Below are 23349 nucleotides of genomic sequence, written 5' to 3'. Positions count from 1 at the left end.
CGCGCGGCAACCGGTGCGGCGGCGGGCGAGGCGGCGCGCGCGCTGCCTGCTGGGAGCGGTAGTCGGTGAGGGGTGGGGAGAGGCGCGGTGACGCCAGCGGGCGCGGCGAAGGGAAGAGGGCGGCGGGGGGGGGGGCTGTTTACGGCGGGGGCGCGCGCGCAGTGCCGCCGCCGCCGCCACCGAGGCCTAGTCGGTGGCGCGGGGCTTTGGGGGGGGAGGCTGGGGGGGGGGCGGGAAGCGGGCCGCGCCGGGCCCGCGGCCGCACCATGGCCGCCTGCCACAGCTGCGCCGCCGCCGCGCGCCTCCTGGGCTCGACGCTGCCCTCCGCGCGCAGAGGTAACCGCCCTCCGCGCGGGCCCGCGGCCGTTGGCCGGGGGGTGGGGGAGGGGGGGGGGTGTCGCCTCCCCGCCGCCTCCCTGAGGGGAGAGGCCCGCGCCCGCGGCGGGAGCGCTGCCTGGCAGCCCCGGCGCCGCGCCGCTCTCCCCCCTCCCCCGCTTTTATTTTTACTTCCCCGGTGTCAGGTGGCGGAACGGTGCCGGGGGAGGGCCGCGGCCGCCGCGGGGCGGCGGGGGGCTGGGGCTCGGGGAGTTTCACGAAACGGGCGTTCGCCGCAGCGTCTTTTTGCGAAGGGTGAGGTGAAAAACAGGGTTTAGCTGAGCGGGAGCGGCTCTCCGCGCTGATTGCGCAATGCTGCTTGTGCCTTTAAGTGAGGTTTGTTAAGCGATGAGTGAAAAAATCCGGTGCTCCTTGCAGCTTGGAGCCTTTCTCATGAAGGCTTGCGCTCAGTTAGCGAAAAGGAGTTGTTTCCGAGTTATTAGGAAAGTGACGCTAAGCAAAGCAGTTACTGGCGGCTGAAGTGAAGGGTGCGTGCCACTTTTTACTGGTTTTGCATCTGTTCACGATCTCGCCCGTCGTGAGAACGAGATACTCTATGCTGCTTTTACTGAAAGGCAAGCAACCCCCAAATTGTGCTGAAAATCTGTACTGTTGCCGCGTTTGCAGCAAGTTTTTTGAAAAATGATACCCTCAGCCATAGCCGAATGAGTCAGAGAAGACTGTTTATTTTCGTGAGGTAAGTTAACTTGCTGCAGTTGAGCCTGTAGCCACATCTCTAGCATGACCTGTGCTGAAAGGGTTAAGCCAGTACTTCCAACTCCAGCCTGAGGGGCCTCCTGCAAACCCCTGAAACAATAAACTTTAGAACAGATAACATTCCGAATTTACTTCAGGATTGTTACTGTTTAAAGGTAACAGAATCAATATGTTTCTGTGGTCAAAACGGATATGTAAAAGGACAAATGAGACTAAAAAAATATGAAGTAGTAAAATTATTTATGCATCGACTTTATATATGTATATATATATACATACACATATATATAAATCTTATTTTGATAGTTGTAACTGATTATCTCTTGTGCCTGGTAGCGAGGTAGCGAAATTTGGATTACTTGGGGGCTGATGGTAGTTGGTACAAACTTGAGGGTATTCAGGGTGTATGGATTGGTCTAGTAGATTGGTAGATTGAGTGCTTTTCGGGACAGAGATGAGAATTCTGTTGTCAGTCTCCATCTCTGTACCTTAGGTAGTTCCAAAAATTGGGTTGTTCCAAAATGTTTGGGCACTTTGGCCCAGAAGTTGGTATTTATTCTGATATTCATCTATGAACTAAAGTGTAAAGGAATCATTTACTATTTCATAATCTGCTAATTTGAACACCCTAGATAGATGCCCTTGTTGCTGTCAGTAGTCTTACGTTTGGTACGTGCTTTTTAGATACAGTGGTTTCATTTGTTTCTGTTTTAGAAAAAAATGCTTTCAGTTTAAAAAAAACAAGACCTAACTGTCCCTAGTATATCTGAGAGAGTATTGCTGTGCCAGCCAGCTGGTGCATGTTTGAATGTTTATCAGAGTATCTGTGGAAAATGCTAAGCGTTGGACTGGAATGTTGATTGGTTCTGAGAACTTGTCTCTGTGCTTGCTGGTATTTATAAGTAAGTAGTTGTGGTAGCTTTATTCCTATTTCATTATTTGATTATACAATGATATTTTGTCAAAAGTATCATTCAGACCTGTAGATGGGCTAAACATGGAAAGCTTTATCTCTGTTCATCAAGGTGATATAACAGTAATACTATTTTCCTATTTAGCCTATTTACAGCCTTCAGTATTCAGTGTGACTGGCAAGGTGAGTTTAGTATTGTACCCTAATGGCTGACCAACTCTCACTCTTGTGAGGAAAAAGAGAAGTGTGTAATATGTATATATTTAAAGAAAGTTATCCTACTGAAATTACTTTTTTAATAGTATGTTTGTTCTACCAGGCCAACAGTGGGCTGGCCAGCATCTGCTGCTAACACCAAAACTAGTCCCACAGCTTTGCTGATTCTGGCCGGTAAATTGGCATAGTTTGTAACGTGGCACTTGTCAACTTAGTGCTTGATGTTTTTTATCTTGAGTAGTCTAAGGGTTGTTTTTTGTGTTGCAGTGATACTTGGCAAATATTTAGTTCTCCTTCAGTGTTTTACAGACGGAAGCAACACTATTATAATTTTAATGAATTGTAATTTTACTACCAAAAGTATCTCAAAATCACCTTTAAGTCCAAATATCTTAAATAGTATGTAAGTTCATGAAACAAATTCTGTTTGAGTCAGTATTCTTGGTTGTAACCTTGTGAGGGCTACAGAAGTTTTCTCTGTGAATTTAGGCTTGTCCTTAATGCTTTTCTTCTATATTTTTCTGTTCCTGCATTATGGTAATATAATACAGTATGATAGAGGTGAACTTTAAGTCTCCCCCTTTTGGTTAAGATTCCAGGCCTTAGTCGTAATTCAAAAGTGTTTTGGTTATGTTATTTAAATTATTTGTAAAACACCTCTTCCAAACATAGTTTAAATAAAAATAACATTAAAGAGTACTAGCTTGGCTGATTGTTGGAGAATTGTTTTGATACTCAGCTTTCAGATTATTTGGGTAACAAAGTTGCGTGTACGTTTTATTGTGGTGAAATAAGTTGAATTTGAAAGTAAGTCAGAATTGATAATGTGTAATAAATGATGAACTGAGTTAAATTAATGTAATGAGGAGTGAGTTCTGGTCATTCTACCTCTCTCAGAGCAAATAGACTGCAGTGCTCTTGCCATTCATATAGATTTTATTTTATTTTACTTTAGAAAACTTTTTCATCTTCTGTATAACCCTCCCCTCCCCATTTAATAGAGTAAAAAGCATGAATTAGCATTAGGCTTGTAATTATAGTTGTTACTATGTAGCTTTTCCCATGGATAGCTGTCCCAGAATTCTTACCACATAAATAGAGAAATTGCCTAGTTTAAATAGAAGAGTTTTAAGATCCTAATTCCAAATTTTGTGTGTGTGTTGAAAGATCCTACAGTCATGGGCATGATAGGTATAAAGGTTGATTTGCATCATGCCTAGTCAGGAAATACAGCCTTGCAAGTTGTTGCAAATGGAGGAAAGGATTATTCAGGTCCTTAGTGAGGTTTTTTCATGTTGGAGATAAGCTATTTCAACAAAATTAAGATTGTGTTAAATTAATTAATCTGACTATAAAGGGTCAGCATGTGCTAAGTAATCCAAATCGAGATATGTGGTCCATGGTGTCTGAGACACTATTATGGTAATTTGTCTATAATAAGGAGACACTTCAAAGGTCTTTCTTTTTAAATTCCAAAATACATGCTAGAGGTTGATTGTTTTTATTGTTCTTAAGATCCATTTCGTGACAGGGATGTGGCTTGTTTTGTGATGCAGTGGAACTCCAAATTGGCTGAAGTTTGAAGGCATGGGATACTTCTGGGTCATTTGTGGGTTATCCATGCCATTTTTAATGCAATAAACATTAAGGTAGTGAAGTGGATTTATTTTTGAATAACTGAAATTTGGTTGTCCAGAAGTTCAATTTTTGTTGCTGAAACCTTTGATTTTCATTTAATCTAAATCAATTCTGGAACTTGGTGCCATCAGAATATTATTAGAATATTATTAATCAGCACATCCAAAATTGCCTGTGTAATATATACATATATATTATGTTTTGAATGGATAACACCTGTGGAAAACACTGTTTTCATTTCAGCAATGTTTCTAAAGAATTGGATGAAAGAATGTGAAATAGTATATTGGAGTTGCCTTTTGCTTCAGACTATATTTTGAATGTGTATATCGTAGTTGGATGCTAACAAGGTAGTTCCATTATTTGACTATTGTATCAGCAAAACTCCCGTTGCAATGTATTGGTTCATGTAATTAGCCTTTTATTTTCTTATTTTAACTTTTTATTCAGTGGATGTGTATGGTGAGTGGAAAGGAAAACGTATATCCCATAACTTTTAAGGATTTATTTTGTTCTTAGGTATTACTTGTGGTCGTACACGCATCCCTGTTTTAGGAAAACTTGGGACTTTTGAAAGTTGTTCCCTGAGAAGAATTCCTCTTAGAAACTTTTCAGAAACACCAGCATATTTTGCTTCAAAGGATGGTGCAGGCAAGGATGGTTCTGGAGATGGAAGCAAGGTAAGCTCTGTGCATTATCATTTTCAGTAGTTTTTAACATTTCTTAAATGTCTTTAGTAATTTGTACTTGCTTTAAATTAAAATCTTCTTGGAATTTTTGCTAATTTTAACTCTTCTGATCCTTCAACTGTTCTTTTCCAAAAGTGACTGTAGGTTATCCCAAGTGGGTTTTTTATAGTAAATACATTTTTAAATGATTGTTTTCAAGCATTGACTTCGCAGTTGTATCAAAGGAGGACAACTCTGTGAGGAGACTAGTTTTACTTTTGTTAGTAAATTTTAATCTGTTTTCATCCCAGTCTATTTCTGTAGTTATAGTTAATGAACAGCTTCTTCAGATAAATGATTACCTGAGGATAAAACTGTTTCTTAGTCAGCAAATAAGATTTTGAGAGTTCAGAGGGTACTTTGATAACTTTGCCTTAGTGTGGCATGTTTTGAGATCTAAGGGACTAGCCAGTTGACACACGTCTTCTCTGAACATGCAGAGAAAACTTATTTTAAAATAATAATAAACACAGAAGACTAAGAATTCTATTTTTTTTTTTGGAGAAGTTTGCAGGGAGAAATGAATGAGAAAGCAAAGTGGTGGTGGTTAAAAAAAAAAAAAAAAGAAAAAAGGGAAATGAAGAGTACATATCCTATGAAGTAATGCACGTATTGCAGAGAAACAGAAACGGACAGCTCTGTATTATAAACTATTCGATCCACATTCTGATGCTTGTAATTTAGGAGTCTTCTTATGAAAGCTTTTTAAGAAAGGAAGAGATCTTTGTTCTTATATGTAGTAACTCTTATTACTAGTGAAAGTATGAAGGCATAGAAAGGACATAGATTTTAAAAATGTTAACCTTCAAGCAGTAGACATAATAAGAAGGAAAAAGGCAAGTAGGGCTCTGTGGAATTGTGCCTTAAAAATCAAAATGGAAAATTTCCAAGCAATTTTTGAGATACTTTTTTTTTATTGGCCGTGTCTTCCCTACAGCCATCTGCCAGCATAGCTGCATCTGTCAAGGACATAAGAAGAGTTGTGGCTTCAGAAACCTTTAAAATGAACACAGTTGCAATAGTGAAATTACTGTTATAAGTATGTTTTGTTTTGTTTTGTTTTTCCTCTGGAGTTAGAATGAACTATGTTAGTGAAACATTCTTAGCATAGCTTAGCTCATTATTGTTCTAGTGTCAGGAAAATGGTTTTAATGTAGATATGGGATATGTAGTTAATAGCCTCTTCAGTAGGCATCCAAAATTGGTAGATTCAGGAAATGCAGATATGTTACGTTTAAGAATGTTCATACTGTATGCTTATAGACTTTCAAAGCCTTTCAGAAATCCTGACAATACTTACTTAGTTTTTCAGCTATTACAGTATTCACATTACTCAGTTCCATAAGCACATTGCTAAATGCCTGATTTAACAGCTCCATTCTTTGGAGCTAATTATCTGGAAATTTTTTTTAGAAGTCTGTCAGTGAGGGAGGTAGTAAAAAGTCAAGCTCTGGAAGCTCTGGGAAAGGAGGAAACCAGCTGCGCTGCCCAAAGTGTGGTGACTTGTGCACACATGTGGAGACCTTCGTTTGTAAGTGGTTTTTTTTTTTTTTTTTTTATGAATTATTTCTTCTTATAAATATTAAAGATGTTTGTGACCTATGGTAGTTTGGATAGCAAGTTTTAGTTTGTTTACAACTTGAAATAATTACAGAATGTAAAGAATTTAATTGTTTCATTTGGCCAAATTAATATAAGCATATATTATCTTTGCTGATGTATTTGTGTAGTTTGTGAATGTGAAGTTTTGTAATAGCTGTTACATTTTATGTAGTGTAAAAAGTGTTCAAGCAAACAATACCGCTTCAACTACTGATGCTTCTTCCTGTCTGTTTTATGTATTTGTAATGTCTGTCCTTTGCTTACTAAATAGTAAAACTCTAATCCTGCCTGTAGTAAAGTGCTTTTTCAGCAGAGGGGTTAGTCTATTGCAGATGGCTTACTACAATCATCTTTTATGACAAAATGGGATCTATGGTACATTCAAAGTAGGAAGCAGAAAATGCAAATATAACTTACCTTTTTGGATTTTCTCAGATGCCTGATGTCTGGAGTAATAACAGCCTTCTTTGAAGTATAGTCCAAATTAATGCCAGTTATGCTTTCAATTCTACCAGACTTGAATACATTTTTCTTATTTCAGTGCTAATGAGATTAGCCTAGAAAATAGTTGTCAGAAAGCAAGTACCCATTATCAGTTGATGGGGCTCAAAGAGGAAGTATCAAGGCATAGTCAGACCTGTGTGTTAAGGAGCTTAAGCCAAGGTCAGCATAAGCTCATCTAACAGTCGTTAGTATCACAGATGGTGAAAATAATGAGTAGATGTGCATTAGTTTTTAATAAGTGTCAGAAAAGTGGTACTATGGAATTAAAATGATCCAAGCATCATGAATCATAAATATATTGTTGTTACAGTATTGTCTTAGGTTAGTTACAAGGATCAGTCTACTATAGCTATGATTTTTTTTTCCAGAAATACTAAGCCATTCATTTATTTGAAACTATAATCAACAAGCATTTCTGAAAAATCTGGCACTATTTCATGTAAGACTACTTTATATGAACATTATAGAAGAAAATGTGACTGGTACATGCAATCTCAAATTCAAAAATCACACTTGAATCATGGCATTAGAATGATGCAGCTGTTGTAAACAGCTTGGAACTGGAAATCCACTTCTTCCCTGTAAAAACAGTGTTGAAAGTGGTCAAGTTTGGCAGAAGCTTGAAAGTCAAAATGTGAGGAGGTCTGCTTTGCATATTCCTACTTTTCTCATCGTTGCACCTTCCCCTCTGAGACTTTGAGATGGGAGCCTCTAGAAAGTCTGTTGCTAGTATAAACCATTCAGATTGACACCAGATAATTTTGTAGACCAGCTTCATTTTGAGAACAGAACAGTTAGACTTACTAATAGCTTAAAAAAATTGAAAATAAATACTGTAGTTGCTCTGATTTCTCAGAAATTCCTGTTGGTCACAGTCGATTTTTCTCTGGATGCATTTTTCTAATTTAGTCTGTTGAGTATACTGCTTCCCAGCCAAACTGTAGAACCTAAAGTAGCTGGGAAGCAATAGAGCTAAGTGCTAATTCTCTTTAAAAAACAACAACTAAAAAATCCTAAGAAAATATTTGTTCAGTTTTGTCTCAAAAGGAGAGAGTTTCTGGTTGTATTAGCATGCCGCAACTTGATTTTCAGATAAGCTTTTGGTGTTGCTTAGTTAGATAAAAGAATTCATTCATTCAACTCTGGTTTGAATTACAGACCTACAGAGCCTTAATTACGTATCTAAAGCCAAAGAAAATCATTAACATAGCATTTGTTTCTGTTCTTAAACATCAGATTTTTTTCACTCGAGAGGCCTAGGGAGATAAAATACTGAATAAAAGCCAAATTCATTAGTCAATGAATTTGCAATTTGCCATTGAGTGCTAGTGTGACAGACTGGTTATCTCGTTGAGTTCAATTTTAATAGGACTTCATTATGCATTTGCCAAACCTGCACAATTATTTGTTTAGCTATATTTTTTCAGTAATTAACAACTAAGGAAGAACATGACAGACTTTAAGAGATTTTACTTTCATGCATTTTCTAAGCTGTGCTTGTATACCCTCACAATCCAAAACAATATAAAGGGAGTTTTGTGATCAGTGAAATAAGATTTCTGATAACATTTCTCATAATGTGAAGTGAGATCTAATAGCTTTAAACCTGATTGCAAAAGAGCAAGTGTTGTTACCGTAAGTCTTAGTGTGACACTCTTCTTACTGCCTTCCACTGATTCCATTAGCTGACATTATCCAAAGCAAGACTTACCCTGCTACTGTCTGCACTTGGTAGGTTAGTGGCTTCCCTGCTTTTTCTCTTTGATGTCATTTTACCTTGTAGCAGTGTGAAGACAGTCCATTATCTGAACCTTACAAGTATTTTTGAGATTAATCCTCCTATTGTTCTGGCTTCCTGTACGCATTGTATGAATCCAGCATTTCTCTCTGACAAGATCAGCTTGTATGGATTTCAGAAATCATTTTGCAAATGCAGCCTCTGGCGTGCTGAGGTACTACATGCCTGAATCAAAGCCAATGCTTGATTTGCTTTTTGCCACATCATGAATATTTGCAGGTATCTTAATGACAGTGAGGTAATTTGACATGAAGGCTATTTCCTAGACTTTTATATGCTTGTTAACACATCATATAAAAACCACTCCAGTATTTAAGAATAAGAAGTTGCTTAAAATTTGATATTTTCTTTTTAAAATTTTTTTCCTTACAGTTCAGAACAAACTCCTCAAAATTTCTGCAGCAGTTGAAGTTCTGAAAACTCATATTGCTGTTTGTTTCCAGAATGCTGCGTAGACAATGGAGACTGGCCAGTTTCACAGCTGCAGTTTGCTAACTGTTCCAGTCCCCATCCTTGGGGTGCCCCTGTACATCAAAGTTACTCTGTAACCATGGACCCAGTTGGTCTTGCTGAAAATCAGGAAGAGCTCTGATAACCTTCCTGTGTCCTGTTTGGGGTAATTGATGAAAGTGAAGCACACTGCGCAATGATTCTTTTTTTAATGAAAGATATTTTTAAAATGTACGATGGTAGTCTCTTAGCCTGCTCTTTCTTTTCTTTTATTTTCTTTTTTTGTTTTCTTCCCCACCATTCCTATGGACCTGTAAAGGGGGCAAGTATACTCATGGCTATTCCATCCTACTAAAGCTGAATATTAGCCTTGTGTAAGGAAAGATAACAACACCATGGCACTGTAGTCATTAAGAATATCAGAAGTGTTTTGAATGAGTATCAGGAGTGAATTTTTCCTATAGTGGTGGTATGAGATAATAGTCTTATAAAAAGAGTGCATGCAAGTGAGTCTCCATTGCATTCCCATCAGTCATGTATCAGTGTTTTGCACTGTTGGCAGAGAGAGCTTTCCAGCTACTCTGCAAATTTTCTTTGGAGCGGGGAGTTAATAAGACTGTGATGGTCACAGTATTATGTGCTACGCTATTTTAATAATCTGCTGGTTTTATTTATTCAGTCGTAAGGTGTGTTTAGTAGTAAAACAAGTTTTGCTGATGCCAGCTTTATGGGAGGCAAGAACAAGTTATAAATAAGCAGCTTGTTTATTGCGAGGCCGTTATTAAAAATGGCTGGTACTAGATTGTGCAATCCACTTTCCAAAAACTTTTTGGAGTTCAGAAGCTTTGATCTTTGTTTCTCATGTGGCCATTTTAATATGAAGCAGTTATTTTAAATCAGTCATGTTACACTTCTATTGAACTTAATAGAGCACAGTGCAGTATTGAGACAAACCAAGTATCTATTTTGGATTATAAATTCAGTTTTTTATATATCATCTATTCTAGATTATTTCATCTCAGCTTTTGCAAAAAAATAGTAAGCAAAAGTTCTAGTTTGCAGGTTTTCAGAACCAACCTTTCCATATATATATATATATAGAAAGAGAGAGAGAGAGAGAGAGAGAAATGATCTGTAAAGTCTGCATTAGGAGTGTCTGGATTTTGAAGGAAATTTATTCTGTTCTTGACATTTAAAAAGAAATAAGCAAAAAATCTTACAAAATATCGAAGTCCTGATCCTCTGTTGCATACCAGAGCTGCCTCTTTACTCTGTGTCAGGATGAGCACTTTATGTGAACGCACAGCACTCTGTGTCCTGGGCTTAGAGGACTGGCTCAGGCATGCTGCAGAGCGTTATACAGCCGGTAGGATGCAGAAACCAAAAGCTGCTCTGGCTGTCTTTTCCTGAGCCTGCCATATGTCATCTTTGACATTTAGATTACTTCCTCACACTATTGAGTAGACTGTCCCTGACCAAAAGTTTTTTGCCTGCTAGTTTGAGAGTTGGGAACTTTTCCTTTCCTGCTGAGTTGAAAGCTCCCATTAATCTTGCATCACTCCAAGACGCAGAATTTCCTCTTCCAAGTGTAGTACTATTGAAACCTAGGAAGTAGATTTTTTGCTTTCCAATTGTTTATTTGTTTGCTGCTATGCATTGTGACTTTTTGGGTAAATTGCATTCCTTTTATGTGAAATTTCATAGTCCATTAATTGCTTTTTAAGCTTGTAATGTGAACAAAGTGAAAGTGCTGTGTAAATACAGTGTTTTACAGGTGTTTTAATGTCCTGTGTATTACAAGCTGAGGCAGTTGAATGAGTATTGCTCAAGTAGTTTCTCTTACCACTTTTTTTCTACTGCTTCTGCAGCTTCCACCCGTTTTGTGAAGTGTGAGAAGTGTCACCATTTTTTTGTTGTACTGTCAGAGGCTGACACAAAAAAGAGCATCATTAAAGAGCCCGAGTCAGCAGCAGAAGCTGTGAAATTGGCATTCCAGCAGAAGCCACCACCTCCACCGAAAAAGGTACAACTCTTAATTCCACCCTAATGTTCTCTTGTTCAAAGCGTGATTGAATGCTTTACTTTTTAACCTGTATCAAGTGTGTAATGGTGTGCTGTGACAGAGCAAGAAACAACAAGGATGATTAGTTGAAGATTAAACCGGTGAGTGAGTGCTATGTGACACAGCAGAATACTGATAAAAGAAAACAAAATCCACCACCAATGGATAAAAGTAGTTAGGCTTGTTTTCCTCTGTCTTGTGACTTTCATTTTCTCTTTTTAACCCTGAGACTTAATTCAGCCATCACCAACCACAGCACCTTTACTTCCAACTGTGGTCTCGTATTCTGCACCGTAATATTACCAGCTGCTTCTTGTAGCTCCACTACTTTTTGTTGGGCCTGTTTCTGGGTTAGAACCGTAGCTAGTCAACATGCCTGTGGCTGTGACCTGGCTACTGCTGCATTCACACTGACCAGTCATTTGGTTTCTGTTTCCTGAGTGGAGAGAGACCTCACCATTTCTCTCAGTTCTTAGTGGGCTGAACTGGCTTCTGAAGCTATATGTGGCTCCTTGGTGAGCTTTTTGTAAGAATTTAAATATATTTGAAACTTCTGTTCCTTTTACAAATTTGAATGAAACTGACAACAGGGTCAAATATTAGTAGGGGAGAACTAGCAGACATGATGTGACTTTGTCTTATTTCCTTTGTAAATTTGTCAGTGTTAATTAATCAGTGTTAATCTGTTTTGTTTTTTAAATGTTGGGTTTTTTAGTTGTTAACTCTGTTACATTCATCAAGTTATATCAGAGACCAAAATAATGAGTCAGACTATTTAGACCAGCTTTGGTGGTTAGAGCTTTCATTTGTTCCATGTGTAATATATCCCAAAATCACTGGGTTCAACTTTGATTACTTACGAAAATTTCAGAGGGTATGTTATGAAACCTGTTTAAAAAAAGATAACTCAAATTTAGTTTGATTTTTTTTTTGAGTGACCATAAAGTCTCTTTGCACTATATTATTTTTTTTGTGCACAGGTGTTACAGAAATGGTTTTAAGATTTAATTATTTTTCAGATTTATAACTACCTCGACAAATATGTTGTTGGTCAGTGTTTTGCCAAGAAGGTGCTTTCAGTTGCTGTGTACAATCATTATAAAAGAATCTATAATAATATCCCAGCTAACCTGAGACAGCAAGCAGAAGTTGAAAAGCAGACTTCTTTGACACCAAGAGGTTTGTATAATGTTATGTCCTTCTTGTTAAATAAAATTTACGATTTCTGGCCACTAACTTATATTTTTGGTCCTCTAATAATAATAGTTGTCTGTATACATTTAGTTTTTGTTCGTTATCGCTTCCCAAACGAATAGAATTGTTGCAGTCTTGTAAAATGACCACTGATAGACCTGAACATAATTAGGTAAAAAACAACATTTTCAAAACTTAGCGTAGAGGCAAGCCTATTGCGTTAATAGTGTATGAAAGCTCAGAAATGGACCAATCTGTTTCCACTGTCCAAACTCAGTGAAGTGGTATTAAGTGTATATATTACACGAGGGAGTAAGTAAACCTTCAGAACTTTTAACATCAAATGTTCTGCAGTGCAGATAATTAAAAAGAAATTCTTTTTAATTTCACTGTATGTAAACTTCCATGATTTATTTCTAATCTAGAATTTTTATGATGTCGTGGGTATTGTCTAACTTCATAAATGATTAGCATTTTTACTGGTACACATTATCAGATATTTTACTTTGTAAACTGAGCCTCTTAAATTTTTTTTTCTAATCCCCTTTACTGCTTAACAGTAAATCTGCTGCTTAATCTGCAAGTAGCAGTGCAGATCATTAAGGTAATATTTTGCATAGTGAACTTGGTGAATGAGCTTTCTAACCTCACTTGCTCCCCGTGGCAGCATCTGTTGGTCACCATGGTATTGTTCAATATCTAGCAGGTGTTGATGGAGTTGCTCTTGGCAATACTTCTGCTACTGAATAACTTAATCCTACTTCTAAAAATAAATTAGATCAACATAGCTATAGTTATCATCTCTGATTCAGTTTTATTCTATCTTGCAATAAATAGTGTGCTAAGTAAACAATTACTGTTTGTTTTTAAATTTGCATTAAAAGTATTTTAAGGAGGGAAGGGAGGAAATATTAGTAGCACTGTTCTGGTAATGATAGGAGAGCAGTTGTATACCTGGCACAGGGATAGTGCTGATTCTCTACAGAAAGATAAAGCAGTGCCTAGCCAGAGGAACTGATAGTGATATTTATAACTGATAATACTTTGCGAGATGCAAAATCTTAACCATTTATGTTTAACAGAGTACACCAATGCAAGTTTAAGGAAGTCTTTTTTTAAACTAAGTTGCATTAAAGTGTGTTTTTTCTTCTGTAAGTGCTTTTAAGATTTAAAATCTAATAAGAGATAATAATCTGTTACTATTATAAGTAGTAGAAAGCATACTGTAATTTTAAAAGCATGCAAGTTGGGATTTGGGTTAGATTTGACAGCAATAAGAACTCATTCATGTGGGCATTTCTTGTGAGAAATACATTCGTTATACAGTGATGAAATGTATTCAGAAGAGGGCAAGAGGTGGAGCATTTGTAAACTTTTATTTCCTTATTTCTGTTTTCATCCTCTCTCTTAGAATTAGAAATCAGAAGACGGGAGGATGAGTACAGATTTACAAGTAAGTGAACTCTCTCCTCATGTCCTCCTCTGCAATATCTACTCTTTTGATGTTAATGTAGAACAGTGTTTCAGTGACTGCTAGTTAGAAATATCAGGTAAAATCCCATTTGTTTTGCTTCTGTTAATAAACATAGTAGCATTGAAGGTACTTTAACTGAAGTTACTAGGATTTGACTCTAGTTCTAGATGGAAGGCAGGTAAAATGTAAAGATATCTCGTATAAAATTGCAGGTTAAATAACTATCTGTCCTTAGAATTATCCTTGAGAAAACAAGTGAAAGTTGAAACTTCTTTTGCTTAAATCTGAGGTGTGATTTTATTAGTAACGACATATAAAATGTGATGTGAGATAGATGTAAAGTTAAAGTTGTGTAACTGTTTTCTATGCTGCATATGTACTCTTAAAAAGGTACTGTCACCTTGAACCTCAGAAGGCCGTTTTTTTTCTGGATGACAGTCATGTTTATTTTTAGTCCTCCAGAACTCCAATGGCTATTGAACATGCTTCCTTAGTCTAGTGTAAATCGATTTATAATCCTGGTTATGCATCTTCAACTCAGTTTTCTTAAGCTTCAAATTTCTACCCTGCAAGGTTATTAAAACCCTAATGCTTTGGGGGAAAAAACAGACAAACAAAATGCCAAATCAGTCTCCATATCCACATACGAAAATGAAACTTGTGATGACTAAACTAAGACAATTTTGTCTATCCAAAGAATAGACTTGTGCATGGCTTTTTATTGTTAAAATTAGTCAGTTCTAGTTTCTTATCCTAGTAATCAATGAGTAGTGTTTACTGTGTTTTACATTATCTATTACACAAAATAAATGACTCACTTCAATTACAAATTTTCTGTAAGGACTTAGATTTCTCTAGCACTTACTTCAATGTAGTAGAATATTTTAGATAAACTATTGTACCATTGGAAATTCTCCTCAAATATTCAAATACCTGCTTTTGTGAAACTCATGTTTTTTGTAATAGTTGCGCCAAATTTGTTAGTCTTTTCTGTGAACTTCTATAGTTTAGGTACAATTATACGTTCAAAGAACAAAACAGAAGAACAGGTATTTTTTATTGTGCATTTAAGATATTAGCAGACCTTGTCAGTGCTCAAACAGTACTCTTATTGTTCTCTTCAGAACTGCTGCAGATTGCTGGAATTAGTCCACACGGTAATGCTTTAGGAGCATCGATGCAACAACAAATGAACCAGCAGATACCTCAGGAAAAGCGGGGAGGTGAAGTACTAGATTCGCCTAATGATGATATAAAACTTGAAAAGAGTAATATTCTACTGCTTGGACCAACTGGATCAGGTATGCAGCTGTATATTTTTATAGGCTTAGGAGATTTTCTTGGAATGGCTCATTAATGAGTGATTTTCCCTTTTGTGATTGCTATCAACTGGTATACATTAAGCTAAAACGCCAATTTCAAGCTAGCATTTTGTGATCTCAAGTCATGGTGAAAAGCTGAACTAGATGACCTTGAGAAGAAGGCAGTCTGGCTGTGTGGTATCTTTTTATATGCGTATGTTTACTGACTGACTAAAAGAAACAATTTTCACTAAACTGAAATAAAATGGATTTGTAGTTTTCAGCTCTAGATGGTAAGTTTGAGGTTCTGTGGTTAGGAAGTGATGTTTCACCTCTGAGACAGATAAGTGACAGAAGGCTAAGAAAGAAATTATGTTTCAGGATGTTCATGAGAAGTGGGAGTGTTTGTGCTGAAATGACAGCGTTTTGCAGACTCTGGGAGAACATATAGTAAATGAATTCTGTTTCTCCCTACTTTTAAAGCCAGAACGGTTGGACTCTGCACTGTAGCCTGTGTTTGCAAAGGACTAATGATTTATTTAATCTTTTAGTCTATGCAAGTACATGGATTTTGATTTTTATTTATTTTATGATGTTTTATTTATGATACTGTGTGTGTTTCAAGCTGCCTCAGGTACAGTATTAGTCTAATTTGAACATACAGCTTGGCAAGATAAAAAGCATTGTTTGTGAAAACTGGTTCCCATGGAAAATATTCTTTTTGGAGTATATGAACATGCTGGCATAATTTAAAATGACTAATGACTGTACTGATGATCCTAAATACTTGGTTTGTGTGCTCTAAAGAAATTTATGGCACTTTTAACGTACAATTTTATTATATCAGGTAAAACCTTGCTGGCTCAGACTCTAGCTAAATGCCTAGATGTACCTTTTGCTATCTGTGACTGTACTACCTTGACTCAAGCTGGCTATGTTGGTGAAGACATTGAATCTGTCATTGCAAAACTCCTGCAAGATGCCAACTACAATGTAGAAAAAGCTCAACAAGGTAAACTTTGACACCACGTGTTTCCTGAGGCTCACTCATCGACAGTGTTTACTTCATCTAAGTACTCTAAACTTGCAGATCACGGTTGTTTCCATAACTTACATTCTTGTTGCATGTACCTAAACTTTAAGATTAGAAACAATAAAGCTGAAAGATGCTTTGAATTCACCTAAGCTTTTGATATTGTCCATAGTTTTGTTTATATATTCTGATTGTACATTTCTGCAGTCAAAAACATGGAAGCAGAACAGATTGCAGCTATCTTAAATTCTGTTCTTCTCTGGTGTTAATTTTCACTTTTCTTAAAAAGTAGAATCTTGCTTAAATTTGTCTTTAACTGCAGGAATTGTTTTTCTGGATGAAGTAGATAAGATTGGCAGTGTTCCTGGTATTCATCAGTTACGGGATGTTGGAGGGGAAGGTGTTCAACAGGTAAGTACTTACAAGGAATGATTTCAATTTGTAAGCAAACTGTTAGCTCAGGTCTGCATATATCCTGTCACATATCAAGTAGCACAGCAGTGTGTAGAATCATAGTTCTTCAGCTCCTGAATTATTAACCATTGAAACCCTCATCTCTCCTCTTTACTTTCATCACTCAAAGAAAAAAAAAGACGGGCTCAAGACTGCTTCACAGCAATATTTTAACTGAAAATGTCTTTGCTGTTTTCCAAGAGCAAGTTATATGATACAGGCAAGAATACGTAACATTTTCCATTTAAACAAAACCCTCAAAGCAACTCGTTACTAGCAGTGATATTTAAAAATACTTGATAGTGATTATCTGCATACGAGTCACATTAGAGATTGAGATTTTTGTCTGCCCTTGAGTATGATTGCTTTTTTGTGATATGGAAAACTGATTTCTTTAGACAATTTTCTGTTATTTACTATAAAGGCATAAGGAATTAAAAAGATGGAAATACCTCTGTGCAAATAAGCAGAGTCTGGCATGCCTTTTTATATGGTGCTACATATTAGATTCTTTATTACTTGTTTCTTTCCTCTATTTCTCCTTAGGGCTTGTTAAAATTACTAGAAGGTACTATAGTAAATGTTCCAGAAAAGAATTCTCGTAAACTACGTGGAGAAACAGTGCAGGTTGACACAACAAACATCCTTTTTGTAGCTTCTGGTGCTTTTAATGGTCTTGACAGAATTATCAGCAGGAGGAAAAATGAAAAGGTGAGTGCATCTGGCTGTATTTGAACTGAAAATTTGTCATCTTAGTTACCTTTCATGATATGGGCTGATAAGGCCCTGCTTGATCTACAAATGTATGAAGTTTGTTTGTAGAGCAGTGGTTTTTCCATCTATTATCATGGAACTTGAGGTTACCGAATGACTTTCAAGGAGCCCAAGAAAGGTAACACAAAGCAAGTCTACTGTTAGTAGGCTTAGGTTAACTCCCAATAGTCTCTGCTTCCAAGGGGAAATTTTTAGCATATACAAATACAAAAAAGCTGGAAACCATTGACAGAAGACTTGCTATACATATATGAGTAACTTTTAAAGTTGTTGTAATACCCTATGTTGTTAAAAAAACAGCGTGTATGAGAAACGCTTAGTTCTAGCAATGCTAATAGAATTTCTTTCAGTTAGAATGTACCAGGTATGAATCTGAAGAAAACCTTTGGGTATCAGTAGAAAAATACTTACTGTTGATACTCGGATAGCTTTTAACACCATTCACTCAAACTATCATCTTCGAGAGATAGCTAGTTCATTCAGCTTAGTATTTTATAAATTCACATTTGAGGACAGAGTGCTACTTGCTGCATCTTTCTGACAAAATGTGCACCTTGTTTCCAGCAGCAAAAAGCAACTGAAATCCAAATTACTGTTTACGATAATGTGTGTTGCTATTCATATAAGCATTCCTACATGCATTTGCTTCACTTCTCAAGAGTCTTTTTAGTATTACTGGTACTCATGTATATTTCATAAATTTCTCAGAACATGTTATTAAGCTCTTTTATTTTAAGAAAAGCGTAGTTTTCTTTAGGCTGATGTGTTGACACCTTACTGGGAGAATTAAATGCTAAACTAGCTGATTACGTAAAAAAGGATTTAATCTTACTGTTAAGTAAATTCTTAAGCCTGAATTAATATGTAATGACAGATAATCAGTCTGTGTATAAAATTCTGTGTATAGTAATTTTTTTTATGCATATTGAAGATTTAGTTACATAAAGAAAATTAAAATTATGTTCTCTAAGCATAATATTTATTTTGCAGTATCTAGGATTTGGGACACCATCTAATCTGGGAAAAGGCAGAAGGGCTGCAGCAGCAGCTGATCTTGCTAATATAAGTGGAGAATCCAATACACATCAAGACATCGAAGAAAAGGATCGCTTGCTGCGTCACGTAGAGGCTAGAGATCTCATTGAATTTGGCATGATTCCTGAGTTTGTGGGCCGTTTGCCTGTTGTGGTTCCTTTGCATAGCCTAGATGAGAAAACGCTTGTACGAATTCTCACAGAACCACGAAATGCTGTCGTTCCTCAATACCAGGCGCTATTCAGCATGGATAAGGTTTGGATTTTGCATTTTTATTTGAGAGTTTTTCAGTATTCTTGCTTATAGATACATAGTTAAAGCTGCCTCACTCTAAAGATGTTGTCTCTTCTGTGGCTACAGAACATAATCTGGTTGTACTTAACAAGCTGTTCGTAAAAGAAGTTGCACCAACTCTCTCATATTATTGCCCCTGCTTTTTTATAATTGTTCCTACATCTTGCTAGGAGAGGAGATAAATTTAACCTGATAATGAGCTCTAAAATCATGTTAATTGCTTGCTGAAGCCATTGCTCCATAAGCAGTTTATACATACGGTATAGAGTAAGAACTCAAAATTTGGTTTTGTGATGGGATCTTGAGAAGTGAACAAAACCTTGTTTGGTAGTTTATCATTTGAAATTCAACATGTGTAAGAAGAATTTTCTTCTCGTTATCTAATTGTTCTGTTGTGTTTTGCCAATGCTGTAATCAGCTTTCTGGTTCATATATGGTCTCTTTTTTATTTAATCCAAAAAATTTTATTCTGATGGAAAATGATTTGTTTGAATAAAATGCCCATTATTCCGCTGGATATGCAAGTATTTTTTTTTTTTCAGCTTCAGATTCTAAAGGTATCTTGATTTCACTGATTTAAAGTTAGGAGGTGGGAAGACTTATGTGTTTTGTTCAGCCAATCCTTTGCTCTTATCTACTTTTACCTGTTAATCCTGGTCTTTCCTTTAAAAGCGTTGCTGTATGATGTGTTTGAAGTGCTTTTTAAGATTGCAGAAGACAAGCTAATGTTTGAAGGATCAGTTTATCGTCAGTTGGTCCTCAGTTGGCTGAACACGTCTTCCTATTTTTTTTTTTTGATGTAGAATTCTTTATTTTCAATATCTATTCTAAATGTTACGTATTTAAAAAAAAAGCTGGCCTTTTGAAAGATTCAAGAGATGTTTGCAGGAAAGGAATATAAAAAGACAATGGAAGTAAGTTATTTCCTTCCATGTGCACTGTTCCACTCCAAAAAAACTGGAGAGCTGTCTTTGTGGGAGCAACTATCTGGAAGTTGCTGAATTGCTCTTTGTGTTAATGTTCACTGAAACATCAGTGACCTTGCCAAATAGGCATCAAGAGCCACCTCATGTGCTGTGGAGGTATTTGTAGAAGTTGCATTTAAATGACGTAGGCAATACTGGTAACGTTAGGGAAAAACAAAGTGTAGCTGAAGTTTTGCGTATGTAGCTGAAATGTTAAATGTTCTGGTTAGTAAAAAGTAAACCACTGCTATATGTCATTTTTCTCCTTTGTGTTGATTTGTACAGTAGTATCAGGTAAGGTTTGCACAGTTGCACTCAAAGCACTTGTGAGTTAGAAACAAAATATCTCAATAAACTTAAAATTTTTCTTTCTGTAGTGTGAATTAAATGTAACCGAAGATGCATTGAAAGCTATAGCTAGACTGGCCCTTGACAGAAAAACTGGTGCAAGAGGTCTTCGATCTATAATGGTAAGTAATGATAGTCTCAGGCTGAGTAAGTGAAACTACTTACATTCACTTAAGTGGTCCTAATCATGAGAGTTTTGACTCAAATCATCATTTTATTCTGGCTCCTTTACAGATGTAATAAATCTCTTTCTGAAAATACAGGTATTGAGTTTCTTAGGAGACAGTGTCTAGCTCTGAAAAGCACTTGCTAAGCATAACTGTTATGTAGAAGAAATGTTTTTCCCTTTTTTTTTTTTTTTTTTTTTTTGTAGGAAAAGTTGTTGTTGGAGCCCATGTTTGAAGTGCCCAATTCTGACATCGTGTGCGTGGAAGTTGACAAAGATGTTGTAGAAGGCAAAAAAGAGCCAGGATACATTAGGTAAAACTGTAATGGCAATATCGGAACAGACTAGTAATACAGCTAGACAGGTGTTCTGACGTTTGCCATCGGCACATGTATTTTAAATTTAAAACTATACACATGCCCTAGAAAGAATCTGATTCTCTGTATACCATACACAATTGACTTAGAGCCTATTGTTTCCTAGAGACTTTGGGTTTGTATTGCTTTAGTTTTTAAATAGAAATCACAAAATAAACTTTCATATGAAGTTGTCTTAAGCTCTGTGTGTGTGTGTCTATATGCCTGTAGAAACAGAGAAGTAAATGATGAGCATGACATGTTAATAGTAAAAAGCTGAAGTAAATGTAACTATACTGCAGTTTCAGAAGTGGAACTCTCTTTGCTTCTTTCTTCTAGTGACTACTCACTTTGAAGTATTTTCTTTTTTTTTAGGCAAGCTCCAGGCCTGTGCAGTTTTCTCTTCCATTGCCCTTACAGCAATGGAGGACCAAAAAGAAGCATCTGCAGCTGATTTTTCGAGCATTTGTTAAAATAATAGATTTAACGTTGTAAAGATCGTATTATGTTAATGATGTGGTAGAGCATTAAAGGATCGGACAAAGCTGGATTAAAATAATAAAAACGAGTAAACAAAGGAGGTGATTGAGAGGGCTTGGGTCAGGTTAAGGACACAGGACTGGGATTTATGAATTCTGGCATGGTTTCCGGGTCTGTTAGAATGTTTTTGTGTGACCTTAACTGAAATACATACTTTGTATGTGCCTATATCTGTGGTGTAGCTTGCTTCAGTACACTTAGTTTCTCAAGGGGGATTGCTGAAGTGGAAGATGCTAATAGTTGCTTTCAGTTATTTTGCAGAGCACCAGCACTTCTGTTTGTTTAAAATTTGAAATTTACTTAACTGAATTCAGTGGCCTCCTGGTTCTCGGTAATAACACTGCTTACGGGTAGTAGTTTAAATCTGCGTAGCACCATTTTCAACTCAGAAGGTTTTGCAGATGGCATGCTTGTCAGAACACTTCTCACCAGACACTTTGCAGGCCGCTTGTTTATCAGAAGCTATGGATGTTGTCTCCGTTCTTTTCTCAATTTCTGTATCTATGTCTGATCAGTTTGTTTTAATTATAGGGCTCCTCCTAAAGATTCATCTGAAGAAGAATATGACTCTGGAGTTGAGGAAGACGGCTGGCCTCGGCAAGCAGATGCTGCAAACAATTAAATACTGTCAGAATGCTCTCCTGCATAAAGCGCACTTGGTTATTTCTTTAAGATTACATCTGACTTCACAGTCTGATACTAAAGGCTTTGGATCTATCTTGAATATGATACATGATCAGGAAACATATTAGATAAATTAGATCATGTATTTTACTGTAACATCACATTGATTTATTTGGTGGACATTGTGTGGACTTGAATGGCATAATGTTCAAATATAAATTGTATATTGCTTTTGTTCAATTAAAATATATAGCAAATATAGCAACACCTGGATTGCTTTTTCTAAAAACCAAACAGCAATGCAGGTGCTGCCAATAGTTAATTTTACAATAATGTTACTCTACAAATGGGAAAACAAATTTAATAATTAGTAGAGGGTAAATAAACTCTTAGCTCCTCTTACAACTCTCACGCTTGGGTTATGTTCAGGTCAGTGTTAGACTTCTGCTGGTGTTTGAAACCGAACTGGTGCTGGAGTGACTTGTTACGTTTGGTGTGGGAGGAAGCCGTTGCAACTAGATTTTGAAAAACTCAAACACATTTAATAACACTGCTGGGCGATTTTGGAAAGATGTAACACTAGTTTGTTACAGTAATTTGGATGCAATATCAAATATATCCTTCTGTTCACCTTTCCATTAAGAGTGTGTTTTATGGTCAGCTTGAATACTGTGGAAAAAGGTGAAGTCAGTAATCTACTAACTTTCCCAGAAGGGTAAAGAAGATTTCTAGGAAGCAATAGGCCATGTGGGTTTTGATGAAAAGTTGGCATAAATTTTTAAATGTTAATGTTCTAATATAGTACACTTTTTTTAACGTATTGGAACTATCATGCATCAATTTTTTGGTGCCAGGTATTTGCCCAACCTATCTTATAATGGTAAGAGATGAAAGAAGTAAATGTATAATATTTTTGATGTAATCAGTAGTAACTGTTCACATGACTGTGCTTTTTTAAGTTATATGCTTAAATGCTAGTATTGCATCTTGTGGTTTTGTCTCTGATTTTTAGTCTTACAGCAAAGCAGTCCTCCCTCTTCTGCTTTACACAAAAACAAATTCAATCCTTTAGGAAAGTATTTGTAAAAACACTAAAGGACCTGTATGTTTTTTATTAGTTTCAGGAATTAAAATTGTTACTTAGAACTTCATGTTCTTCAGTGATACATGGATTTAGGTTTTACTCACTTTTTCTTTCCCTCTCCCCCAAAGTTTCGTTTCAAGCTCTTTAAATAAAATTCCTATGGTTCTTTTCAGTCTAGTGGATACTACAGATATGTTGGTCTTGGGGTTTTTTTTTGTTAATTTTTGTCATGTAAATTCTAAGTAGCAGTCATGCAATACCTGTGTTCTTACGTAGAATTATGTGACATGCAGTTTTAGCCAGCTCTAACAGATAATTCTCTTAGGATTTCACATTTATTTTGTGGTGAAATGAGCCGTTCATTATGGTTCAGAAAAGGCTGCGGTCAGGGTTGAGGATCCTCCCAGGAGAAGTTCAGTCATCTCGAAACTGGAATCTCTAGTGAACTGTCTGTAACCTTATCCTCATTTTCCTTTTTGTAGAGTGAAAAATACAACAGCTCTTAATTCTGAAATCCTCAATGCAAATCCTTTTATAAAATGGATTGAAAACACTTTAACGTTTTCCCTAAACAACTTAGTTTTGAAAGTTGTTCTGAATTATGTAATCAAGAAATGTTTTTAAGGAAAACAAAGTCCTGTGCAACTACCGTTTGTACGTCGATCCACTTTTGCTGTTTGAATAAAACGAAGTGAACACCGCGAA

At 36.5% G+C, this 23349-nt stretch overlaps 1 protein-coding gene across 2 annotated transcripts; it reads left to right on the top strand.

The window, feature by feature from the left end:
* The first annotated feature begins 237 nt into the window (after window positions 1-237).
* On the top strand, window positions 238-23349 carry CLPX (caseinolytic mitochondrial matrix peptidase chaperone subunit X). Of its 2 annotated transcripts, XM_062583651.1 has the most exons (14): window positions 238-336; window positions 4379-4539; window positions 6001-6118; window positions 10810-10964; window positions 12023-12182; window positions 13609-13650; window positions 14796-14972; window positions 15820-15984; window positions 16328-16416; window positions 17005-17169; window positions 18223-18522; window positions 19904-19996; window positions 20248-20354; window positions 21468-23349. In XM_062583651.1, the coding sequence occupies exons 1-14, from the start codon at window positions 267-269 to the stop codon at window positions 21556-21558; spliced, it is 1893 nt and encodes a 630-aa protein (XP_062439635.1). In that variant the 5' UTR covers window positions 238-266; the 3' UTR covers window positions 21559-23349. The 2 variants fall into 2 exon arrangements, with proteins under 2 accessions (XP_062439635.1, XP_062439636.1); XM_062583652.1 differs by lacking the exon at window positions 13609-13650.

The sequence above is a fragment of the Rhea pennata genome, chromosome 10 (assembly GCF_028389875.1).
Source record: "Rhea pennata isolate bPtePen1 chromosome 10, bPtePen1.pri, whole genome shotgun sequence".
NCBI lineage: Eukaryota > Metazoa > Chordata > Aves > Rheiformes > Rheidae > Rhea > Rhea pennata.
The sequence above is the reverse complement of the archived record's forward strand: the minus strand, read 5'-3'. Positions and strand labels throughout refer to the sequence as shown.